This window comes from Rhinopithecus roxellana, chromosome 7 (genome assembly GCF_007565055.1).
Source record: "Rhinopithecus roxellana isolate Shanxi Qingling chromosome 7, ASM756505v1, whole genome shotgun sequence".
NCBI classification, from domain to species: domain Eukaryota; kingdom Metazoa; phylum Chordata; class Mammalia; order Primates; family Cercopithecidae; genus Rhinopithecus; species Rhinopithecus roxellana.
In genome coordinates, this window is record NC_044555.1 from 125,459,295 (window position 1) to 125,475,615 (window position 16,321).

The 16,321-nt window shown below is 41.0% G+C and overlaps 1 protein-coding gene across 4 annotated transcripts in view; it reads right to left on the minus strand.

The window, feature by feature from the left end:
* The window catches only part of ENOX2 (ecto-NOX disulfide-thiol exchanger 2), a 319,462-nt gene that overhangs the window by 38,569 nt on the left and 264,572 nt on the right, over positions 1 to 16,321 (minus strand). For all 4 annotated transcript variants that reach the window (XM_030934490.1, XM_030934489.1, XM_030934491.1 and 1 more), the window contains 2 exons: positions 15,049 to 15,261; positions 13,170 to 13,276 (listed from right to left, as the gene is read on the minus strand). In XM_030934490.1, coding sequence (XP_030790350.1) covers positions 13,170 to 13,276; positions 15,049 to 15,261 — 320 coding nt within the window. The remainder of the gene's footprint in view (positions 1 to 13,169; positions 13,277 to 15,048; positions 15,262 to 16,321) is intronic.

The following is a 16,321-nucleotide window of genomic DNA, read 5'->3' on the forward strand; positions in this document are numbered from 1 at the left end:
GATTTGCCCCATTTCCCATCCTGGCATTTTGAATCCAGTGCTGAAACCAAAAGAATGGCAATGGCATGCAGAAACATTTTCCAGCAATTTGCATTTGTAAATCTCTACCTGAAATTAACTCGGTCACATCACTGGTAGACTACAATAAAAAAGGTAAGATAGCCTTCCTAAAGTTTTTATACCATTCTCCTGCCCACAGTAGATTTGTGATATTTTTCATTTCAACAGTGAACTGTTAGTGATTTCTGGAAACACATTATAATGACTGAGTCTGATCTAACAATAACTTTTTCTGAAGCTTAGAAATTCACACACTACTCTATAATGGGGGACAATGTACTTTCATGTGGAATAAAACTGAAATCTGAGACAGGAAAATGCATGAAAAGAACCACTTCTGTACCAGCTGACATTTTTGATTTATCATAAAGTAAGCAAATCATAAATCATTACACATTAATTATCTAACTACAGTTTCACAAAAATTCATGTGGATTTAAATTAATCTTATTCATGTTTTATGATAGGAACATGATTACCAGAAAAACCAGTTTCTTATTAAATGTATAACAAAATTCTACTTAGCCAGAATTTCTTCTTTTTTTTTAATTTTTTAAATTTTTTTTATTATACTTGAAGTTCTAGGGTACATGTGCATAACGTGCAGGTTTGTTACATATGTATACTTGTGCCATGTTGGTGTGCTGCACCCACCAACTCGTCAGCACCCATCAATTCATCATTTATATCAATTATAACTCCCAATGCAATCCCTGCCCCCTCCCCCTTCCCCATGATAGGCCCCAGTGTGTGATGTTCCCCTTCTCGAGTCCAAGTGATCTCATTGTTCAGTTCCCACCTATGAGTGAGAACATGCGGTGTTTGGTTTTCTCTTCTTGTGATAGTTTGCTAAGAATGATGTCTTCCAGCTGCATCCATGTCCCTACAAAGGACGCAAACTCATCCTTTTTTATGGCTGCATAGTATTCCATGGTGTATATGTGCCACATTTTCTTAATCCAGTCTGTCACAGACGGACATTTGGGTTGATTCCAAGTCTTTGCTATTGTGAATAGTGCCGCAATAAACATACGTGTGCATGTGTCTTTATAGCAGCATGATTTATAATCCTTTGGGTATATACCCAGTAGTGGGATGGCTGGGTCATATGGTACATCTAGTTCTAGATCCTTGAGGAATTGTCATACTGTTTTCCATAATGGTTGAACTAGTTTACAATCCCACCAACAGTGTAAAAGTGTTCCTATTTCTCCACATCCTCTCCAACACCTGCTGTTTCCTGACTTTTGAATGATTGCTGTTCTAACTGGTGTGAGATGGTATATCTCATTGTGGTTTTGATTTGCATTTCTCTGATGGCGAGTGATGATGAGCATTTTTTCATGTGTCTGTTGGCTGTATGAATGTCTTCTTTTGAGAAATGTCTGTTCATATCCTTTGCCCACTTTTTGATGGGGTTGTTTTTTTCTTATATATTTGTTTGAGTTCTTTGTAGATTCTGGATATTAGCCCTTTGTCAGATGAGTAGATTGCAAAAATTTTCTCCCATTCTGTAGGTTGCCTGTTCACTCTGATGGTAGTTTCTTTTGCTGTGCAGAAGCTCTTTAGTTTAATGAGATCCCATTTGTCAATTTTGGCTTTTGCTGCCGTTGCTTTTGGTGTTTTAGACATGAAGTCCTTGCCCATGCCTATGTCCTGAATGGTACTACCTAGGTTTCCTTCTAGGGTTTTTATGGTATTAGGTCTAACATTTAAGTCTCTAATCCATCTTGAATTAATCTTCATATAAGGACTAAGGAAAGGATCCAGTTTCAGCTTTCTACTTATGGCTAGCCAATTTTCCCAGCACCATTGATTAAATAGGGAATCCTTTCCCCATTTCTTGTTTCTCTCAGGTTTGTCAAAGATCAGATGGCTGTAGATGCGTGGTACTATTTCTGAGGACTCTGTTCTGTTCCATTGGTCTATAGCTCTGTTTTGGTACCAGTACCATGCTGTTTTGGTTACTGTAGCCTTGTAGTATAGTTTGAAGTCAGATAGCGTGACGCCTCCAGCTTTGTCCTTTTGACTTAGGATTGTCTTGGCAATGCGGGCTCTTTTTTGGTTCCATATGAACTTTAAAGCAGTTTTTTCCAATTCTGTGAAGAAAGTCATTGGTAGCTTGATGGGGATGGCATTGAATCTATAAATAACCTTGGGCAGTATGGCCATTTTCACAATATTGATTCTTCCTATCCATGAGCATGGTATGTTCTTCCATTTGTTTGTGTCCTCTTTTATTTCACTGAGCAGTGGTTTGTAGTTCTCCTTGAAGAGGTCCTTTACATCCCTTGTAAGTTGGATTCCTAGGTATTTTATTCTCTTTGAAGCAATTGTGAATGGAAGTTCATTCCTGATTTGGCTCTCTGCTTGTCTGTTACTGGTGTATAAGAATGCTTGTGATTTTTGCACATTAATTTTGTATCCTGAGACTTTGCTGAAGTTGCTTATCAGCTTAAGGAGATTTTGGGCTGAGACAATGGGGTTTTCTAAATATACAATCATGTCATCTGCAAACAGGGACAATTTGACTTCTTCTTTTCCTAACTGAATACCCTTGATTTCTTTCTCTTGCCTGATTGCCCTAGCCAGAACTTCCAATACTATGTCGAATAGGAGTGGTGAGAGAGGGCATCCCTGTCTTGTGCCAGTTTTCAAAGGGAATTTTTCCAGTTTCTGCCCATTCAGTATGATATTAGCTGTGGGTTTGTCATAAATAGCTCTTATTATTTTGAGGTACGTTCCATCAATACCGAATTTATTAAGCGTTTTTAGCATGAAGGGCTGTTGAATTTTGTCAAAAGCCTTTTGTGCATCTATTGAGATAATCATGTGGTTCTTGTCTTTGGTTCTGTTTATATGCTGGATTACGTTTATTGATTTGCATATGTTGAACCAGCCTTGCATCCCAGGGATGAAGCCCACTTGATCATGGTGGATAAGCTTTTTGATGTGCTGCTGGATCCGGTTTGCCAGTATTTTATTGAGGATTTTTGCATCGATGTTCATCAGGGATATTGGTCTAACATTCTCTTTTTTTGTTGTGTCTCTGCCAGGCTTTGGTATCAGGATGATGTTGGCCTCATAAAATGAGTTAGGGAGGATTCCCTCTTTTTCTATTGATTGGAATAGTTTCAGAAGGAATGGTACCAGAGGTACCTTGTACCTCTGGTAGAATTCAGCTGTGAATCCATCTGGTCCTGGACTTTTTTTGGTTGGTAGGCTATTAATTGTTGCCTCAATTTCAGAGCCTGCTATTGGTCTATTCAGGGATTCAACTTCTTCCTGGTTTAGTCTTAGAAGAGTGTAAGTGTCCAGGAGATTATCCATTTCTTCTAGATTTTCTAGTTGATTTGCCTAGAGGTGTTTATAGTATTCTCTGATGGTAGTTTGTATTTCTGTGGGGTCGGTGGTGATATCCCCTTTATCATTTTTTATTGCGTCTATTTGATTCCTCTCTCTTTTCTTCTTTATTAGTCTTGCTAGTGGTCTGTCAATTTTGTTGATCTTTTCAAAAAACCAACTCCTGGATTCATTGATTTTCTGGAGGGTTTTTTGTGTCTCTATCTCTTTCAGTTCTGCTCTGATCTTAGTGATTTCTTGCCTTCTGCTAGCTTTTGAATGTGTTTGCTCTTGCCACTCTAGTTCTTTTAATTGTGATGTTAGAGTGTCAATTTTAGATCTTTCCTGCTTTCTCTTGTGGGCATTTAGTGCTATAAATTTTCCTCTACACACTGCTTTAAATGTGTCCCAGAGATTCTGGTATGTTGTATCTTTGTTCTCATTGGTTTCAAAGAATGTCTTTATTTCTGCTTTCATTTCGTTATGTACCCAGTAGTCATTCAGGAGCAGGTTGTTCAGTTTCCATGTAGTTGAGCGGTTTTGATTGAGTTTCTTAGTCCTGAGTTCCAGTTTGATTGCACTGTGGTCTGAGACAGAGTTTGTTATAATTTCTGTTCTTTTACATTTGTTGAGGAGTGCTTTACTTCCAATTATGTGGTCAATTTTGGAATAAGTGCGATGTGGTGCTGAGAAGAATGTATATTCTGTTGATTTGGGGTGGAGAGTTCTATAGATGTCTATTAGGTCCGCTTGGTGCAGAGATGAGTTCAATTCCTGGATATCCTTGTTAACTTCTGTCTCGTTGATCTGTCTAATGTTGACAGTGGAGTGTTGAAGTCTCCCATTATTATTGTATGGGAGTCTAAGTCTCTTTGTAAATCTCTAAGGACTTGCTTTATGAATCTGGGTGCTCCTGTATTGGGTGCATATATATTTAGGAGAGTTAGCTCTTCCTGTTGAATTGATCCCTTTACCATTATGTAATGGCCTTCTTTGTCTCTTTTGATCTTTGATGGTTTAAAGTCTGTTTTATCAGAGACTAGGATCGCAACCCCTGCTTTTTTTTGTTCTCCATTTGCTTGGTAGATCTTCCTCCATCCCTTTATTTTGAGCCTATGTATGTCTCTGCATGTGAGATGGGTCTCCTGAATACAGCAGACTGATGGGTCTTGACTCTTTATCCAGTTTGCCAGTCTGTGTCTTTTAATTGGAGCATTTAGTCCATTAACATTTAAGGTTAATATTGTTATGTGTGAACTTGATCCTGCCATTATGATATTAACTGGTTATTTTGCTCGTTAGTTGATGCAGTTTCTTCCTAGCCTCGATGGTCTTTACATTTTGGCATGTTTTTGCAATGGCTGGTACCAGTTGTTCCTTTCCATGTTTAGTGCTTCCTTCAGGGTCTCTTGTAAGGCAGGCCTGGTGGTGACAAAATCTCTAAGCATTTGCTTATCTGTAAAGGATTTTATTTCTCCTTCACTTATGAAACTTAGTTTGGCTGGATATGAAATTCTGGGTTGAAAATTCTTTTCTTTAAGAATGTTGAATATTGGCCCCCACTCTCTTCTGGCTTGTAGAGTTTCTGCCGAGAGATCTGCTGTTAGTCTGATGGGCTTCCCTTTGTGGGTAACCCGACCTTTCTCTCTGGCTGCCCTTAAGATTTTTTCCTTCATTTCAACTTTGGTGAATCTGGCAATTATGTGTCTTGGAGTTGCTCTTCTGGAGGAGTATCTTTGTGGCGTTCTCTGTATTTCCTGAATTTGAATGTTGGCCTGCCCTACTAGGTTGGGGAAGTTCTCCTGGATGATATCCTGAAGAGTGTTTTCCAACTTGGTTCCATTTTCCCCCTCACTTTCAGGCACCCCAATCAGACGTAGATTTGGTCTTTTTACATAATCCCATACTTCTTGCAGGCTTTGTTCATTTCTTTTTCTTTTTTTTTCTTTTGGTTTCTCTTCTTGCTTCATTTCATTCATTTGATCCTCAATCGCTGATACTCTTTCTTCCAGTTGATCGAGTCGGTTACTGAAGCTTGTGGATTTGTCACGTATTTCTCATGTCATGGTTTTCATCTCTGTCATTTCGTTTATGACCTTCTCTGCATTAATTAGTCTAGCTGTCAATTCTTCCACTCTTTTTTCAAGATTTTTAGTTTCTTTGCGCTGGGTACGTAATTCCTCCTTTAGCTCTGAGAAGTTTGATGGACTGAAGCCTTCTTCTCTCATCTCGTCAAAGTCATTCTCTGACCAGCTTTGATCCGTTGCTGGCGATGGGCTGCGCTCCTTTGCAGGGGGAGATGCGCTCTTATTTTTTGAATTTCCAGCTTTTCTGCCCTGCTTTTTCCCCATCTTTGTGGTTTTATCTGTCTCTGGTCTTTGATGATGGTGACGTACTGATGGTGTTTTGGTATAGGTGTCCTTCCAGTTTGATTGTTTTCCTTCTGACAGTCAGGACCCTCAGCTGTAGGTCTGTTGGAGATTGCTTGAGGTCCACTGCAGACCCTGTTTGCCTGGGTATCAGCAGCAGAGGTTGCAGAAGACAGAATATTGCTGAACAGCGAGTGTACCTGTCCGATTCTTACTTTGGAAGCTTCCTCTCGGGGTGTACTCCACCCTGTGAGGTGTGGGGTGTCAGACTGCCCCTAGTGGGGGATGTCTCCCAGTTAGGCTACTCAGGGGTCAGGGACCCACTTGAGCAGGCAGTCTGTCCGTTCTCAGATCTCAACCTCTGTGTTGGGAGATCCACTGCTCTCTTCAAAGCTGTCAGACAGAGTCGTTTGCGTCTGCAGAGGTTCTGCTGCTTTTTTGTTGTTTTTTAGCTGTGCCCTGTCCCCAGAGGTGGAGTCTACAGAGACAGGCAGGTTTCCTTGAGCTGCTGTGACCTCCACCCAGTTCGAGCTTCCCAGAGGCTTTGTTTACCTACTTAAGCCTCAGCAATGGCGGGCGCCCCTCCCCCAGCCTCGCTGCTGTCTTGCGGTTAGATCGCAGACTGCTGTGTTAGCAATTAGGGAGGCTCCGTGGGTGTGGGACCCTCCTGGCAGGTGTGGGATATATTCTCCTGGTGTGCCCGTTTGCTTAAAGTGCAGTATTGGGGTGGGAGTTACCCGATTTTCCAGGTGTTGTGTGTCTCAGTTCCCCTGGCTAGGAAAACGGATTCCCTTCCCCCTTGCACTTCCTAGGTGAGGCGATGCCTCGCCGTGCTTCAGCTCTCGCTGGTCGGGCTGCAGCAGCTGACCAGCACCGATTGTTTGGCACTCCCTAGTGAGATGACCCCAGTACCTCAGTTGAAAATGCAGAAATCACCGTTCTTCTGTGTCGCTCGCGCTGGGAGTTGGAGACTGGAGCTGTTCCTATTCGGCCATCTTTGAGAAGATCTCTTCTATTTTTTTAACAGGGTCTTGCTGTGTTGCCCAGGCTGGAGTGCAGTGGTGTTCACTACAGCCTCGACCTCCTGGGTTCAAATGATCATCCCAGCTCAGCCTCTCAAGTAGCTGGGAACACAGGCATGGGCCACCACACCTGGCTAAGTTTTGTATTTTTTGTAGAGATGGGGTTTTACCATGTTGCCCAGGCTGCTCTCGAACTCCTGAGCTCAAGCAATCTGCCTGTGTCAGCCTCCCACAGGCAGATTGGGAGGGCATGAGCCACCATGCCCAGTCTACGACTTTCAACATTAAGAGGAAAATTGGTGAAGAAGGGATCAGACAAGGGAATGGAAAGAAGCAGAGGACAGGGAGATAGCTTCTACACTTATGTTGAAATTTGATTCTGAGATATCATTTAATATAATGAAGCAAAGTACAAACTCAGGTTCTTAATTAATGTCTATTGCACGATACATAGTAGAAATACAAATTAGGTTGATCCAAATTGTGTTAGTATGTTTTTTGAGGGCTGAAGGCCAATAGCTGGTGTTAGTGCAGATGGGTCCTAAACCAAGGGTATGTGGATTATTTGAATATCTATCTGCAAACAGTTCTTAAGAGTTTGGAATGGTAGGCCTGTAATTCTATAAAGAAAGTTATTTTAGCAATCACAGTATTTCATTTTACAAGAATACTAGTAATCATCAAGTCCCTTTTCCTCTAGCCCAGTGGTGTAAAACTGTATCTAAGGGAGGATGTAAGAGGGTATCTCCTAGGGCTTACTGTTATGGCTCCAGTTTTTACACATTATCAAAGCTTTAGTTTCTAATCTAGGCCAGCTCGAGGGAAACACATAGGTTTTAAGTGATTCTGTAGAAAAAGAGTTCCCACAACACACAGAACTGCCAGTAAAGTCACTATAGACACCAAATTTTAGTAAGTGGAGGGACTTCATTCAGCCTTCTCCTAATACCCTTTTCAGTTGTATTAGCAGGGACCTCACACACATATAAATCAGGAACATAAAGCAATGAAAAAACTCATTAGCAAACGAGTCTGCTTGACATTCACTACCAAAGTCAGTGTCTAAGCTCCCCAAAGGTGGAAACTTTTCCTTCATACGCTACATCCTTTCTCTCAGTAGAGTAAGACCGTGTTGGCTGCTGGTAGAAGGATGACAATGAGACAAGGAACAGGTACTTTGTGACATGAGGAGGTCATTGGTTGACTTGTTCTCAGATGCAACTGGTAAAAAGCTTGAACGTCAGAAACTTTCACTTTGATGAAACCCTTGGCTTATGAGTTCTATGCAGCTTGGATGCCTAGGTCAAAAATAAGCCAGCCTAGTTGATAAAGTTTTTGAGATGTTCTGATTTTCAAGGAGTGCTAAGAGGCAGCCACAATTTAAGAGAATGGTTTATTTATTTCCCACAGGATACCTGCTTTCAGTCCTCACAGTTGCCTGCTATCAAGTAAAAGTTTGCAGAGGTTAAAAAAAACAAGGACAAAAATAAAAACAAAAACAAACTCTGACTTAAAGAGGCACCAATATAAAGCAAAAGAGATCTTTTAGGCTTAGGGAATGCAATACCAGAGAAAGGTTATGAGCTATGTCCCACTTTCAGCTGTTGTAGTATTGAACAAAATTTGAGATATTCAAGGTGGACCTTAATTTAATTCAATCAAACAAGTAGGAAGGAGGTTTTGGGGTTTCTTCAGTCTACAAGGCACAGCATGAAACATGTAGCTCCTGGAAAGTCATGCTGGTCATGTACTTTATCATCACCACTCTGCCAAGGAAGTTCTGTTACAATATTGGGTAATAGGGTGCAAATATCTCAGTTCTCTATAGGTCCTAAGGAGTGTCCAGCTCACTGGTACAGCTATCTCTACTGTGAGTCTAATTAAACTCAAGTATATATCCACTAGATAAGTAGGCTTGAAATATTAATGGCAAAAACTGCAATTACTTTTGTATCAACCTAATAACTACACAGACCCTTGATGAATATGATTGATGGGTAATATTTTATGGCCACATAGTTTACAAAAGTGTTGTGACGGCCGGGCACGGTGGCTCATGCCTGTAATCCTAGCACTTTGGGAGGCCGAGGTGGGCAGATTGCCTGAGCTCAGGAGTTCGAGAACAGCCTGGGCAACATGGTGAAACCCCATCTCTACTAAAATACAAAAGATTAGCCGGGCGTGGCGGCATGTGTCTGTAGTCTCAGCTACTCAGGAGGCTGAGGCAGAAGAATTGCTTGAACCCGGGAGGCGGAAGTTGCAGTGAGCTGAGATCGCGCCACTGCACCCCAGCCTGGGTGACAGGGCGAGACTCTGTCTCCAAAAAAAAAAAAAAAAAAAAAAAAGTTGTTGTGACCTAGGCAAATCAGCAATCCAACCAGAGGCTTCCTTCCTCCTGCAAAAAGGCAACGTTGTACTGTCACGGCTTTCTTTAAAGGGTGGGGCCATTCAGCCAACTTCTTCTAACCCAAAGAGACGTTAGAAGTGTACGTATATCGTATTAGGTCTAACATTTAAGTCTCTAATCCATCTTGAATTAATCTTCGTATAAGGAGTAAGGAAAGGATCCAGTTTCAGCTTTCTACTTATGGCTAGCCAATTTTCCCAGCACCATTGATTAAATAGGGAATCCTTTCCCCATTTCTTGTTTCTCTCAGGTTTGTCAAAGATCAGATGGCTGTAGATGTGTGGTATTATTTCTGAGGACTCTGTTCTGTACCATTGGTCTATATCTCTGTTTTGGTACCAGTACCATGCTGTTTTGGTTTAAACTAAAGAGCTTCTGCACAGCAAAAGAAACTACCATCAGAGTGAACAGGCAACCTACAGAATGGGAGAACATTTTTGCAATCTACTCATCTGACAAAGGGCTAATATCCAGAACCTACAAAGAACTCAAACAAATTTACAAGAAGAAAACAAACAACCCCATCAAAAAGTGGGCAAAGGATATGAACAGACATTTCTCAAAAGAAGACATTCATACAGCCAACAGACACATGAAAAAATGCTCATCATCACTCGCCATCAGAGAAATGCAAATCAAAACCACAATGAGATACCATCTCACACCAGTTAGAATGGCAATCATTAAAAAATCAGGAAACAACAGTTGTTGGAGAGGATGTGGAGAAATAGGAACACTTTTACACTGTTGGTGGGATTGTAAACTAGTTCAACCATTATGGAAAACAGTATGGCAATTCCTCAAGGATCTAGAACTAGATGTACCATATGACCCAGCCATCCCACTACTGGGTATATACCCAAAGGATTATAAATTATTCTACTACAAAGACAGATGCACACGTATGTTTATTGCAGCACTATTCACAATAGCAAAGACTTGGAATCAACCCAAATGTCCATCTGTGACAGACTGGATTAAGAAAATGTGGCACATATACACCATGGAGTACTATGCAGCCATAAAAAAGGATGAGTTTGCGTCCTTTGTAGGGACATGGATGCAGCTGGAAACCATCATTCTTAGCAAACTATCACAAGAACAGAAAACCAAACACCACATGTTCTCACTCATAGGTGGGAACTGAACAATGAGATCACTTGGACTCGGGAAGGGGAACATCACACACTGGGGCCTATCATGGGGAGGGGGGAGGGGGGAGGGATTGCATTGGGGGAGTTATACATGATATAAATGATGAATTGATGGGTGCTGACGAGTTGATGGGTGCAGCACACCAACATGGCACAAATATACATATGTAACAAACCTGCACATTATGCACATGTACCCTAGAACTTAAAGTATAATAAAAAAATGAAAAAAAAAATAAAAAAAGAAGTGTACGTATATCAAAGGGAAGGTAGAAACTTAATGCCTATTCTGTTTTTCTATAATCATAAGACCTATTGAGCATTTTTCTCTCAACTTTTATTCTTCTGAACTGAAGACTGGATATTTTAAATTTAGCATGTGAAACTCCCCTCCTACTCTTGATCACTTTCATTACCCTTCTACCTCCCTGAGGGCAAAGATCATTTCATTCTATGTTGCCTGTCATAGTGCTTGAGATGGAGAAAGTGATCAGTAAACATTTGAATCACAAAGTTGAATTTTGTTTGTTGAAGGTGAACAACAGGAGGCAGCCCTAGGATTCTAAAACCAGTTTGTGCTACAGTAAGATAATAGTTTTCTTTTTTCCCCTAATTCTTTAAAAAACAAGTAAAAATGCTATTGGCTTTTTTTTTTTTTTTGAGACGGAGTCTCGCTCTGTTGCCCAAACTGGAGTGCAGTGGCCAGATCTCAGCTCACTGCAAGCTCCGCCTTTTGGGTTCACGCCATTCTCCTGCCTCAGCCTCCCGAGTAGCTGGGACTACAGGCACCCGCCACCTTGCCCGGCTAGTTTTTTGTATTTTTTAGTAGAGACGGGGTTTCACCGTGTTAGCCAGGATGGTCTCGATCTCCTGACCTTGTGATCCGCCCGTCTCGGCCTCCCAAAGTGCTGGGATTACAGGCTTGAGCCACCGCGCCTGGCTGCTATTGGCTTTTTATGACTCCACCCACCCATTGGATGGATGTCTTCAGGGATTTCTTTCCAGTGACTCCCAGATCCCTTTGCTGTGCCAGAATTGATGGCTCAGATACTATCAGTTTATAAACAGGATTTGGCTTATTTTTTCCTAAATGCTTTTCATGGTTTTCGAATTGTTCTCACACAAACATATCTCATATATTCTAGTGAAGGACAGAGAGAAATTACTATCTTTATTTTATAGGTTAAGAAACAAAAGAGCCACAAAGGTTAAATGACTAGCTCAAGACCACAAAGCATTTTGTACCAGAGCTCACAGTGAGGAGAATAATTTCTAGTCCATTTGCTAGCTTTGTAATTTTGTGTAAATTACTTAACATTTTTATGTTTCAGTTTTCCTGCAGGTAAAACATGAATTCTATACCTACTCACTATCCCTTATGAAGTTGTTAATAAAAACTGAAGTAATACTATTTCTATTTTTCAAACTGTTTATACATTTCCTAACTCATCTAATCTTATAAGACTAGTTTCATTATTGTCTCGAATTTACAGGTGAAGAAACAGAGACTGAGAAAAGCTGAATAACTTGCTCAGTCACACAGCACTAACATGTCAGAGCTGAGATTTGAATTCATGTCTGGCTCTTAGTTCAATATATTTTTCACTACACCTTGTCTATTGTGAGGCTCACACAGGTGAGATAACCAATGTGAAAGCACTTTATAAACGTAAATATCTTGTAAATGCTATTTAAAAGTTAAGGAATATGACAATTTATATTGATAGATATAATGGGATTGCTACCAGGCTGGCAAAGAGGACCAGAAATGTAGTTGAAAAACTTGCTGCATATATAAATTGAAAATATTAGGGCTTGGTAAGGAAGTTGCCCATAGGAATAGGGACTTGAGGCATATGTAACAGGATTTCCAATGGCAGATCAGTGAAATCTCCCATCTCAGTTTTTAGTCTTTGATTCAGAATAGCAACCTAGGCCGGGCGCAGTGGCTCAAGCCTGTAATCCCAGCACTTTGGGAGGCCGAGACGGGCGGATCACGAGGTCAGGAGATCGAGACCATCCTGGCTAACACAATGAAACCCCGTCTCTACTAAAAAACACAAAAAAACTAGCCGGGCGAGGTGGCGGGCGCCTGTAGTCCCAGCTACTCGGGAGGCTGAGGCAGGAGAATGTCATAAATCCGGGAGGTGGAGCTTGCAGTGAGCTGAGATCTGGCCACTGCACTCCAGCCTGGGCGACAGAGTGAGACTCCATCTCAAATAAAAAAAAAGAATAGCAACCTAATCACATCACATTTATTCTACTGTTATGCTAAAAACGTCACTTGAGTATAAACAGAGAGGTGTGTGCCAACCTTAACCTAAGATCAGCGTCCTGTTACCTTTAAAGCTTCCACCTATAAAGATGACTAAATGAGTTTGATAAAAGAAGCTCAGAAATTTCAAAGATCCAATGTAACACCAGGCAGCTTCCGTCCTTCACTGTCAAGACACTCTAAAAAATGTAAGACAGCCCTAATATTACTAACACTAGAAGCGCAGGTCAGTAATTATTGTTGTACCCAAGACTAGCTCGCTTAGAGAAGTAAACTTATAATTATCCCAGCTACATTTTCACTGCTAAGGTTTCCATGCAGCAGAATGCATTCACCACAGCACATGCACATTTATTACCCTTTTGACAGCAGGTGGTCTGGACACAGTGACAGGCTATAGAACATGTCTTAGTGTTTCATTAGGGCCTTGTTGTGACCACGGGAGCTTGGCACTATTTAATTCTGGCTAAACTCCAGATCAATAACGTTAAAGAAAGAAACTGTCCCCCTGAGGGGCTACCAGAATAAAAAGTTACCAACCTCAGCTTGTTTGCACCACACACTGATGTTCTTCCGCTGGGCTTTTGTGAAGTGGTCCCATGCCTTCTGCTTGGAGGCAGAATGGTACACAGCCACTATCTGCTCAACTGCAGCATCAAATCAGAGTTGGATCAGGCCAGGGTATCATCCAGGGATGGAAAAAGAGAGGAGAAAAGAAATGAAATAAAAGAGAAGCATCAGGCTTGTTGTATCTTCTTGTTATGACACTATACTAAGCTGTGGTTGTGCTTGGAAAAGGCTACGTGTGTTGGGGTACTTTGATTTTAAAGGGGACACAAAGGAAAAGACATCAACATACAGAAAGGCAAAAGGGAACACCAGAGGCTTGGGGTAAAATGGTAACAACTAGAGTTTTAATACAGGCAGTGTGAATTCATGGAGGCAGGAGAGGAAGAGTCACAGCAAATGCACTTTAATTTAGTACTTGTCTTTAGTTTAGTACTAGTGACTCCACACGGCATGGAAGAAAATGGCAAACTGTACCAGAAACATTTCTACCCCTGGCTCCTTTCATAGCGCTCTGACACACACTTGGATGCCTTGCTTCAACAGAATTCATGCTTTTACTATTCTAAGGTATGTTTAACTAGAAGCATCAAATCAAAACCTAAGATGGATTGAATCTTATTTAAATCTACCGAGATAGACTCGTTGACTGGAGAAATACAAATTTTAGGGAAGGATACTGTGTAAGTGTGGTCCTGGAGAGTATTTTTCAAGGTCTCTTAAAATGTCAAACGGGAAAATGTGTGCAGATGTTCTTCGGCTTTATCCTAATCACAGTTCAAGAGAGGGGAAGCTTAGACATGACTCTTTTGGGAAAAGAAAAGCAGGACAAGAGCCTGTCTGACTGGGTGTTCACAGCAAGAAAATCCAGAGGTATTATTTTTTTCTCTTTACACCCCTGTTTGCACCCTGTCTTCTAATGACTTAAGGATTTATATTCCCATGATGCTTGCTGCTCTCTCTTTTTAAAATTATTCTCAAGTCCTGAAGACATGTGCTTTTGCCTCCTGGATTTTATGCTCATATATGCTTTCAAAATACAAGTGGCAAATGGAACAATTCCCCCTTAATCACAATTATGGATGAGTCAAGTACAGGGAAGTCAAGTTTGGAAAGAGTGGACCAAAATTGTTTAAAAGCAAAATCATAAAATTGTACCCTTACTCTTAAGGTGAATACACTTTCTTACTGAAAAAATAAGAGTGTATAATTTTATAATGTGGTGAACAAAAAATTACTTGATAATTTATCTGATCTGGCTCATTTCAGAGACCTTAGATAGGTTTGGAGCAGAACTTCTTTTTGAAAATGGCCATTTTGGTAGTTTCTCACCTTGTCCCAGTGTCTATGACATCCAGCAAAGGTAGCAGAAGAAAGTAAACTAAATCAAAAATGTAGAAGTAGAAAATTTGAGTTTTATCCAATCATCTTGGGGAAATATAATTACATTGATCTTTGAAATGGAGTTTCTAGAAGGCATATTACATGATGATAATTATGCAAATCTGAAGAAAAGCAGCTTTAAAATGCTGATGCTACATCGTAACTTTAGCAATAAAATATCCAGCCCTCTATTGAGGCCTAGGGCTGTAGAAGTACAGGATGTGGCCTAAGGATGTTTCTAAGGAGTTGAAGTAGATATACCAGAGAAAATGAAGCTAGCAGGTGCCCATATGTCTCCTGTGAAACTGGAGCATGGGCATTTGGCAATATAAGGAGAGCACAAGGCTGTGAAAAAGGGAGCCTTGAGCCTTAACACAGGTTGGCTCTGGAGACCTGGGCTCCCGTAGAGAGCAAGTGACTAAGTGAAGTGACTTATCCTCATTCCAGCAGAACTCTAAGTTCCACTCACACTGAATGAGAATTCCAGAAAGGGCTTGCTTGAACTTCTCCTTTGCTTCTTCCATATCTTTCTCATGGGCAGCTTTCTCGTTCACCAGGCGGCGGACATGGCTGTTGGCCGACTGGATCATGGAGTAGAAGTTGTTGGCGCTACGACGGTTGACCTCTCCTCGCTCTATCCAGGTGAGCAAGGTCTGTACAGCTTCTGAGAATTTGGAATCATCTGAAAAAAAATGTATTTTTATAACCAACAAAGGTAACCACATTTTGATCTATTTTCCCAACATGCTGGCAAAGAGGGCATCATGGTTTTTGTCAGTGGTGGGTAAATGAATTGATGAGGATGAGGAGCCACACATACACACATGTGCACACACAGGCAGTAGGCAGGCAGACAAACAGGAAGAATGGAAGGATCAATGCAGTCAGATTGGTTGTGGTCTATGATGAATTTTCAGAAAGAGAAATGTTTCCTTGAAAAAAGTTTTCTGCACTAACATATAGCTTTCATGTATTGCAAATCTCTTACCCTCTCTGACTGTGTGTGTGTGTGTGTGTGAGAGAGAGAGAGAGAGAGAGGGAAGAGGGGCAGGGGGCAGAGGGGAGAGAGAGAGAGAAAAAAACCATGAATTAGTGAGGGAACTTTAGAATTCTATAGTCCTGTGTTTTAATGAGGAAAAGCAAAGTTGAATCCTGAGTTTAACTTGAATTTGACAGTAACTTTACCTTGGATCCATGGAATTACAGTGTTGGGAGGAGCCTCAGGGAAGAGTTAAGTGGGTCATTCTTTAGATACAAACATGTACATCTTCGACCTTTTATAATATTACTCCTGTGTTCAATCCACAGCCCCAGGCCTTCCACTCAGTCCCAGTCACAATTTATTTTGATGCAATTTATTTTATTTCTATATTTCTCCACATCCTTTTTTCTCTTGCCTGAAGAACCCTCCATGTAGATTTCTGCAGCTAGTTAGGAGTTATTCTGTGATTAGTTAAGATAGTTAAGAGCACAGCTCTTCCAAAGCTTCTGGTTCAGCTCCCCAAGATAGCCGCTTACGCATTCTGTTCTTAAAGGCTCCAGAGAGGGAGAGCCCATTTGGATCTATTGAAGCCCAATTCAAGGGCTTCACATCCTTCTCTGGCTAGAAACCCTTATGTCAAAAGGAAATTTCTTTCACTGCAATTTGAACTTCCTGCCTCTTGTCCCTTTTTCAGTGCAGACATATAACAAGCAGTCAGCCTCCCCTTATAGCAGCTTTTCACTTTATTACTTCGATATAG